The sequence below is a fragment of the Lolium rigidum genome, chromosome 6 (genome assembly GCF_022539505.1).
Source record: "Lolium rigidum isolate FL_2022 chromosome 6, APGP_CSIRO_Lrig_0.1, whole genome shotgun sequence".
Lineage (NCBI taxonomy): Eukaryota > Viridiplantae > Streptophyta > Magnoliopsida > Poales > Poaceae > Lolium > Lolium rigidum.
In genome coordinates this window covers 176,766,509-176,775,843 of record NC_061513.1, presented here as the reverse complement: position 1 = coordinate 176,775,843, position 9,335 = coordinate 176,766,509, and the positions used below count along the sequence as shown (strand labels likewise).

General features: G+C 40.1%; 1 protein-coding gene across 2 annotated transcripts; it reads left to right on the top strand.

The window, feature by feature from the left end:
* The first annotated feature begins 824 nt into the window (after window positions 1-824).
* On the top strand, window positions 825-7,273 carry LOC124665419 (signal recognition particle subunit SRP68-like). 2 transcript variants are annotated; one of them, XM_047202832.1, is made up of 13 exons: window positions 825-961; window positions 1,050-1,116; window positions 1,614-1,724; window positions 2,304-2,493; window positions 2,630-2,715; window positions 2,915-3,107; window positions 3,913-4,024; window positions 4,203-4,330; window positions 4,475-4,681; window positions 4,760-4,869; window positions 5,141-5,264; window positions 6,031-6,180; window positions 6,764-7,273. In XM_047202832.1, the coding sequence occupies exons 1-13, from the start codon at window positions 847-849 to the stop codon at window positions 6,983-6,985; spliced, it is 1,815 nt and encodes a 604-aa protein (XP_047058788.1). In that variant the 5' UTR covers window positions 825-846; the 3' UTR covers window positions 6,986-7,273. The 2 variants fall into 2 exon arrangements, with proteins under 2 accessions (XP_047058788.1, XP_047058787.1); XM_047202831.1 differs by having other exon boundaries at window positions 826-961; window positions 6,761-7,273.
* The last annotated feature ends 2,062 nt before the right edge of the window (window positions 7,274-9,335 follow it).

Below are 9,335 nucleotides of genomic sequence, written 5' to 3'. Positions count from 1 at the left end.
CAAACCATTTAGGTCAAGTAAATATGGCATATGCCACTATTTGCAAAAATGGCCATTTGCTCACATATGCTTCACTTTTTATTTTATTTTATTTTCTTGATTTATCTTGGATTTTGAAAATGGGTAGGGTTTAGGGTTTGGAATCATGTCCAACACTTTAAACAAACAATCATGGCAAAAAAATCACAACATACAAGCATGATCACTATGCACACTAAGTAATTCAATTCAAGTTTTTTTTTGTTGTCTCCAAATTTTGGAAAAAAGGAATTGGTCTTCTTTATTGATTTGAAAAGTTGTGATGTTACAGAGCAGGCCCGACCTCGACTTTCTCTCGTCCGGAGTCCCCGAGCACACTCCGGGGGGCTGGGATGGCCTAGACTCTCTGGATGGATTAAATGCCAAATACGGAAGAAAACGAGGAGCCAGGGGCACGATTGGACCGAATGACGTCGTCCGGATGTAAAAAAGAACTACCGAGGACCTCATCAGGCAGACGGGAGATGCTCTTAGGGTTCTTCCGCTCCGTTGTGTAAACAGAGGAGAATGGCGCACTTGATTTATTTTGTTGAGTCGGGACGGTCAGGGTAATTTTGTCTTGCAGTGTTTCCCAAATCCTCAAAAGAAATGAGAATAGTTCAAAAGGGCAAATTATCGAGTCACCAAAGTAAAGTGGGGTAAAAAATAAAATTACCCTTTTCGGAGACCCTCTAGAGTCTGAGTCCGGGTACAAACAAGTTTACTTTTCGAAATCCTCACGAAAATTGGGTAAAACTGTTAACTTGTTGTCATATCGTACATCTAAACCAGAGACCACCGGAAGTTCGCTCGCCGAACGGAGGCGCCATGTCGAAGCTCGCCAACCAGCAGCAGCCGCCGCCGCCGCCGCCGTCGTCGGATATGGATGTGGACTCCGTGGACGCGGCCGAGGAGAAGAACCTCGTCAGGTTCTCCATCAACGGTGAGCTTCTTCCCCCCCTTCAGTTACCTGGCCCCGGACCCGATCTTCCTCCTCGCATCCACCTGATCCAGCTCTCTCCTGGTCGCAGTGCTAGAACTCACGAGGGAGGCACAGATGCAGCACGGCCTCCGCCACGGCGACTACACGCGGTACAGGTGCGCCACCCGATTACCGATCCCACTCCACTACGCCCACCCAGATCTGCGGCCTGCTTATCTTCTCAATTCTGCCATGCTACCATGATTGTCGCCTCGCGGTACTCGCGTGTAGACAGATTGGGAGACTTTTGTGTTACATCCTGTGCTCTCAGATGTGTGACGGCTTGTGATGAACTCCTTTCATCAAATTGTTTCCCGAGATCCAAATTGTCCAATGAAAACCCCTACTGCGAACTTGGTCTGTACTCTAGAGACATTTAATCTAGTTTATTTAAAAGAAAATCAATCCTTTCACATTTTGGTTTGCAAATTATATTGCTTGCTCCGTGTTTGCTGGCGCTGGACTGTTTCCCTGGTACATGGGGGAAGTTCTGTCCTATCAGATGTTGCATCTCTTGTTTGCCTGACATGGCTTGTCTTATAACTTATCAGTATGCATCTCCTGTCATTGTTGTATGTACTTCTTTGTCTGAAGGATTTAGCATTACTTGCAGGAGATACTGTACAGCGCGTCTGAGAAGGCTATACAAGTCGCTCAAGTTTTTGCATGGCCGTGGAAAATATACCAAGAGGAATATAACAGAGTCAACAGTGAAGGATGTGAGGTGTGGTGCTTTGTCCTGATAATTAGCTATACACCTGCTGCTGCCTATGTTCATACTTCACTTTGATATCTCTTTCAAATGACTGATGAAACATTTTATGATGAAGTATGCGCTGACTACTATACCATACATTTACAATACATAGCAGATATTTGCACCACCGCACGTATTTCTGTAATTTTGACAATTTAGATCGACATCTTTGGAGTTGGCATGTTGCTTCTGTTGTTATTGTCGACATTTAAAGCTAATACAATCATTCAGTGTTTTGAAAGTAGTGAGAAAACTTCCATTGCATATATAATTAGCATTAGGTTCAAATGATCCAGCCACCATTTGGTTACTATATGCCTGCAATATTCGTTATTCGCATATTAGTATATTAGTAATTTTAATCACTAAGGCTAGCGAAATGTTTGTTTATTGTTTATCCTTACTTTTGTAGTACATGTGTACTGTATAGCAATAAGCGCTGTGAAATTATGCAATTTTGGTAATTTAGTGAGCAATTTACTAGTGCAATTTCAGTATAGCTTTAGACTTTGGTTACACCTGAAGCATTTTTGACATTGAAATTAGGTTTCTGCACGTGGTATTTTATATGGCCGAGAGAGCATGGAGTCATGCAATGGAAAAGAAAACTGCTGGTCCAAATGCAAAGCAGCGCATCTACATGTTGGGTCGATTTAGAAAAGCAGTCAAATGGGCGACACTTTTTTCACAGTTATGTTCTATAAAAGGAGATTCCAGGACATCTTTGGAGGCTGAGGTGTGTACTTACCACCGTTTTTTGATTTAGTGCTTAGTTGACTTTCTTTTGTTCGGTACAAAAACAGAAACTGTTTATATTGACTTGGTATAGTTTTCCTATTGTTTTTGCAACCATCTGAAAATAATCTTTACAGGCATATGCTTCATACATGAAAGGAACTTTGCTTTTCGAACAAGAGAAGAACATAGAGGCAGCAATGATGAATTTCAAGAATACCAGGTTTGTGAAATGATTCCTGTTTTATAAAAGTTTTGTCCCTTTGCAGCATATGGCCATTATTCCCTGGGTAGATGTTCCCGTCATTGTTGTGCCTTGCTCTTCGGATATATATCTTGATACTTGGTGCCACTGATAAGTATTTTTGCATGAGTAATTTGGAAGAGGCACTTGGTGATTGAGTCTTGTATTATTTTCATAGGACTGTGTATGAGGAGCTTGGGAAATATGGCAGTATAGAAAATCAACTTCTATGTCGTCAGCGCATTGAGGAAGTGGAGCCTATGATTGGATTCTGTTCACGCAAACTTGGTGGATCTGCTTTACAAGCACATGATCTTCTGGATATGGAAAAGGAGGGGCCTGCTTATGATCTCTTCAAAGCCAAGATTGAGGTACTATTTTCTTACTACTAATTAATAAAGAATACATCTTCATGTCTTTGAGGAAATAGTCATGGATTCTCATGTCAGGGACATCAGATTGGTGATTTTTTGTGTATGGCACTGAACTATCAAATATGCCACATGCTGCTGCAAAGATTCGATTAATTATTTTACCATGCACTTGTTAACAGATTCATAGTTTCTATTGGTTTTTGTGGAAATGGGTCACGGGTCACTAACTCACCATGCACTTCTTGGAACATGAATGCTCTGTCGGTCTTGATTAATGATTATTTGAACTTTCAGTTTTCCTGCTTACTCCAATCCGTATCAGTTTTGTCACAGTTTGAAAACGGTGTAAAATTTCTTGCTGCCCACCTAAACTATGTTATTAGGGTGTTCTTGAATGCTGGTCCTCTAACTAGTATGATAAAGAAGCAGATCACCAATGAGTACATGACCAAAGATTACAGTTTGGCTATGCATTTTAGAGTTCACACTTGTATTTTTTGGTTGGAACTCTTTTTTCTGCATTTCTAGGTGAAATCAGGAGGTTCCTTCAAAATTCATGTCCTTATAGCATATAAAAATCAGTATTTGAAGTTGGTAATTATACTCATGACAAAAAAAAAAGGAATAGTCACAATAGTGCTGGACAAGTTCTGGGATTTATTCTTTATTTATTGATTACACTTTGGAGTTATTTTGATAGAATTTCATAAATTGACAGCATAGTCTACTTACAATTATCAGTGCTAGGTTGCAGAAATTTTTATTTTCTGTTTTTACATATATGTGTTTTTTATACTTGCAGGCTGTATTATCTGAGACAAGATCACAGCAGGCGGCTTCTATGACCGAGTTCAACTGGCTTGGACGCAGATTTCCAATTACCAGTGCAAAGACCCGTGTTGCCATTTTAAAAGGTATTTGTATAAATTTCATGTTTTTTCTAATTATTATGGACATTTGTTTGCATGATGCAATCCTTTCATCTCAGATAGGCCTTATTTAATTGACCAAACATGATTTGGACAGTATTCTTTCTGCATTTGCTTTCATTTCTACTTGTGGGTCTCCTTTTAATCTAGTGATATTATACAGCTCAGCAGCTGGAGAGAGATTTAAATGGTGCAGCAACAGAATCGATCTCCGTAGACAAAAAACTTGCTATATTTGATAAATTATTTTCTGCATACCATGACGCTCGGGGCTGCATCCGCAATGATCTGGTATGAAAATTTGGCCCTTAACCAATTTTTCATTGTAGAGATCTCCGCTGATACCTTAATAATCCGCTCTTAAGCAGCTTCTTAGTTCTTACACATGTGTACTAAAAGCACTGTATGCATCCTTCTAACTGTTGCCAAATGCAGGCTTCTGCTGGCAATGCTGAGAATATAAGAGACGACTTGAATGGTCTTGACAAGGCTGTCAGTGCAGTTTTGGGACTGAGGACCATAGAACGTAACCAGTTACTTGTTAGTATTGCTAAAAGTAAATTTGCAAAGCATCGAGATGAGAAGAATGAGAAAATTACAAAGCCAGAAGAACTTGTTCGACTATATGATTTGCTAATTCAGGTAAGTTCCTTTATATCATGCCCTAATGGAGTGTGTCAGTGTGTGCTTTGCTGATGTGAAAACTTTTTTACTTTGCAGAATACCACAGACTTAACTGATTTAGTTAGCTCAGGAAGGGATAAAAACGAAGAAGAAAACAGTTTTGTTAATGAGTATGAGCTAAAAGGTTTGGCTTTCCGAGCTGAGAGGTCAGTTCCACATTTTTTCCTTCTAAACCTTGAATTCCTTAACAATCAGCCTCTCTCTATTCATGAGTACATTGACAATGCTTAAACGATATGATATCGACTTATTGTGAGTTTGATACAAGGCATCCATTCAGTGTTTTTATTTACTTCCAAATGATTCATCTGTATAAATGTTCTATTGTGTTGTCAAGTTTTCATTTGCTATACTGTAATGTTTACATTTAATGCATAATGGCTATTCTCTGAAATTCTGTTTTCGGGTACTATGCAGATGTTTCTATTTGGCAAAGTCATATAGTTCTGCTGGTAAAAGGACAGAAGCATATGCATTATTCTGTTATGCCCGTTCTCTTGTTGATTCTGCACTGCATCAGCTGGCTAACAGTCCTGACAAGGTTTGCCACTGTGCCAATACTTTCCTCTTGCTGATCGGAATTGGTTACTCGGTACGAAAGGATCAATGGAACATCTATATTTTATTGGAAGGCCATCTTTGATATTAAATGATACTTACATTGTACACCGGGAATCTTAATCTTAACAAAATGCTAGGGGTTCATCGACCCAATTACAAGAATTCTGATAAGAAGAACAAAGCCTAGATATTTCATCTGCTGCTTCATTTGCTTCCCTTGGGCAATGCATGAACTCTACCTCCCAAACTGAATCAGTTAACTCCACACAATCTTCGTAAATCGCCGTTACATCATTCCTAATGGTTTGCTTGGCCTGCCCATGCCTCCACCACTTCAGTGGCATCTGATGTGGCTTGGGGATTTGATAGTTAATAGACTTATTTTTCATCATTGTTTCAGTGTGGCCCCACCATTATCATTATCCTTTGGTGCATGTATTGTATTGGCACCCCTTGTAAGTTTGCTATAGCATTATGCTTTTGGTCTTCAGGGCTGTGTATTATGTTATGTGTCAGTCTGCGATGTACTATTAGCTTTTGATCCAGAGGACTGCTAATCATGAATTCATGACATTGACAGAGGAGAAAAATACTGTTTATTAATAGACCAGAATCTGTAAACAACATAGTATGGGGCTTTACTAAGGAACTCCTAAGTTTATCTTAGTTAATCTGCATGTCTTTATTATATTTATCTGGATATCAGGCAGGTACTTAAGTCTAACTGATACTATCTTACTTTACAGGCCTTAATTCAAGATCTCAAAGCTCTCTCGGACAATTGTAGATCTAATAGTTGCATAGAACATGCAACAGGTATCATGGAGGATGAGAATGCTCCTGAAAGACTTTCTAAAGGAGTCTCAACTATATCACTTGGTGACAATAAAAAGAAGGTATGTCTTACAAAGGTTTTTGTCCAAAGAAACATTTGCTGAGGTTCCAGTATGTCAGTGTGTTACTATTGGTATTTTAGTCCCACCTTGTTAGAGTCTTATGCTATTGTAGGGTAGCTATCCTCGGCAGTCAGCTATTCCGCTCTTTTGTGCAAGCCATGAGTCCATTGATGATAAGGGGCTACGGAAAGCTTGAACCAAAGTTCTGCAATTAGGGATATTTTAATGTAAAAGAAGAAACAAAAATGAAGAGAATAAGCTGGAGCCTTTCTTATTTCTCATCCATTGTTAGGTTTCCATTCTTTTTTTATATATTTAGCTTTAGAGTTAATGAAGCTGCTTTATCCATTAACCTGGTATGATATTTCACTATTTTCTGAAAGGATTCTGCTATTTGACTTTCGTGCATCTCTTAATCTATATTCAGTTTGGTATCCTCTGGGTGATCTTAGATGTGTGTGAAATGGAGTAGTCAATGGCATGCCTTGTTGGGTATTATTACAAAGTGATGCGCTTTAAGGTGGCTTGCTGGTTTGTGTCATCTTTTGAATATATACTGATGATAAGTTGGTGTTTGCAGGAGGATAATAAATACCTTATTGATATGCTAGGAAGCTATGAATCAGCACTTGGTGAGCAACAGACCAAAGTGCCAACTCGCATCACGCAATTCCCACCCCCGTTCCAATCAGTTCCCTGCAACCCAATTGTTGTTGATATGGTATATGATATAATCGAGTTCCCGAACCTTGAGAACAGGATGAAGAAGGAAAAGAAGAGTATCCTCAAAAGATTCTGGGGGTGAAAAGAACTCAATTCCTGAAGATTATCGTCCTCTTAGATTTTATCCGTGGAGACTCTTCCTCTTGAATTTTGATGCCCTATCTTGGTGGACTAGTTTTGTTTGGCATGTGTCATGAAGGCGTGCGAACTCAGATAGCTCGCTAATCTGTAAGAAAGTGGAACTAAATTTTCTAGGCAATCTGTTCACTTTTTCAAAGTACATCACTTCGAGTCTTTGACTGTCACCCTGACTTAATCCATTATACAGTGTGGAACAATGACTATACATATATTTCATGATATTAGGACATCTTTTACTGTCGCATTCATTTACCATACTTCCTGCCAAATGTTTAACGCCACAAGAGGGACACTCACACAACTTGCCTATCTAGGAATAAAAGATGAGCAGTGGGCGTGCTTTCCACAGTTTATGTTTGACAGAATAATTGTTCAATGATATGTTCATTATGTTGAAGGGAAGTTATATGGTTGGATGCATATTAAGACTTCAAAATCGTATCAATTAGTATCGTTTAACAATTACCATTGCCACCAAATATGCGAAGTTATAGTGGCAGAAGAGCTCCATCGATGCCATCCCCAGCGTGTTTGGTAAATACGGGGAAGGGGATTGGGAGTTTGTTGACGGGAGTTTGCAGTAGGATTAGTCATGGGAAGTTCATTTTTATTCCTATTCCCTTGATTGGTGTGCGGTTGGGAATTAGGCACGGTAGTTTAGGAGACAAAGAAAGTCCCTTGTTTGCTTCGTGGGTTTGGGCGTTGGAATAAAAGCGCTGTAAATCGTTTTTCCGTTGCCTCATATGGTGGGACGTGCCTAATAAAATGTTTCGTTATTTTTTCTTCAATTCCCAATCCCAAGTTGAATTACCCCGGGGGGGGGGGGTATCTCGTGTAACAAATGGGTAAAAAAGATTGCCATCCTAGTGTCATCAAACAATTTCTGTTCGAACAAAAAAAGATGTGATGAAGTGATCGCGTGACGTAGGATCTGGCCTAATCTCGTGCAACACACAAATGTGTGAAAAAGAGTGTCATCCTGGTGTCATACAAATTCTTGTCCTGATTAAGAAACAATTTCTGTTGGAACGAAAAAAGATTGATGAAGTGATCGCCTGACGGATGGATCTAGCCTAATCTAGTGCAACACATGTAAAAAAGAGCGTCATCCTGGTGTCATCGGTTTAAGATCATCTCTAACATATGGTATGGTGTATTTCGAGAAAATTACAAAAAACCACCACATATCGGGCAGTCGTTTCAAAAAGCAACCACTATTCGAATTCATTTCAAAAAACCACCACTCTACGGTTAACACGTTGCAAGGTCCACTGATTCACGTCTGACCTGATGTTAATCACGAAACTGACGAAACGGGCCCACTGTCAGGTCTACGTGGCACAGCACAGACGGTGCGCGTCGGAGCGCCGTTGACGACCGTTAACGGCGCAGTGGGGCCCACCACTTGGTCGTTTTTTATGGACGGATCGCGTGGAGTTGACCAGCTCACTCTCCCCTAGCCTAGCCAGTGAGCTTTTGCTCTTCGCCGTTGCCGCACTGGAGCAGCGCTGCCGCCTGTAGACTTGTCGCTGTTCACGCGAGGCACTGACGAGGGAGGCGATGCCGAGCTGGCACGACGGGTCGACGAGCTCAGAGAGGCTCCCTGATGAGTGGCCGATTTGAATTCTAGGGTTTTCGATTTGGAGGAGAATTTGGGGATTTCTATGCATTGGTCGATTTACTTTGATTCCGTTTGCATTTTTGCTCAATAGGAGTTCAATGACCTCGACTATGCTCCTGATACTACTGAGGAACCTACATTTAATGGATTGGCCGTGGGATCTGGCGAACGATGCCGTGTCCACAACCTTGAGCCGGTGAGATGTGTTGCCTTTGAAGGGCCGAACACTGGTCGTCGTTTCTACCTCTGCTCCATTGAAAATGTGAGTGTTATTCTTTGCTGTTGAACCGAGTGCAATATTTGTGTGTAATTATATGTGTGTAATACTCTGTAATTTAACCATAGATATTGTGTGTATATTTAGTAATTTCATAGCAAAAATCTATGTAATTGAACCATAGCATGTGAACCATTTGTTGGCAGCATATTTGAATTTTTGTATGCCTAAACCATTTTCTTTTCCGAGTTGATATAAATTGAGGGCAGCATTGTATTATTATGTATGTGTAGAAATATAGATAATTTACTATGGGGAATTAAGTGCACCATAGCATGGAGTGATATATATTTATCTGCAGCATAATATACATAATTTCCCTAATTGTGCTCATTTTTATGCAGCATGTTCCGAACTGTGGCTTCCATGCATGGGTAGATAGTGAGTGGCCTG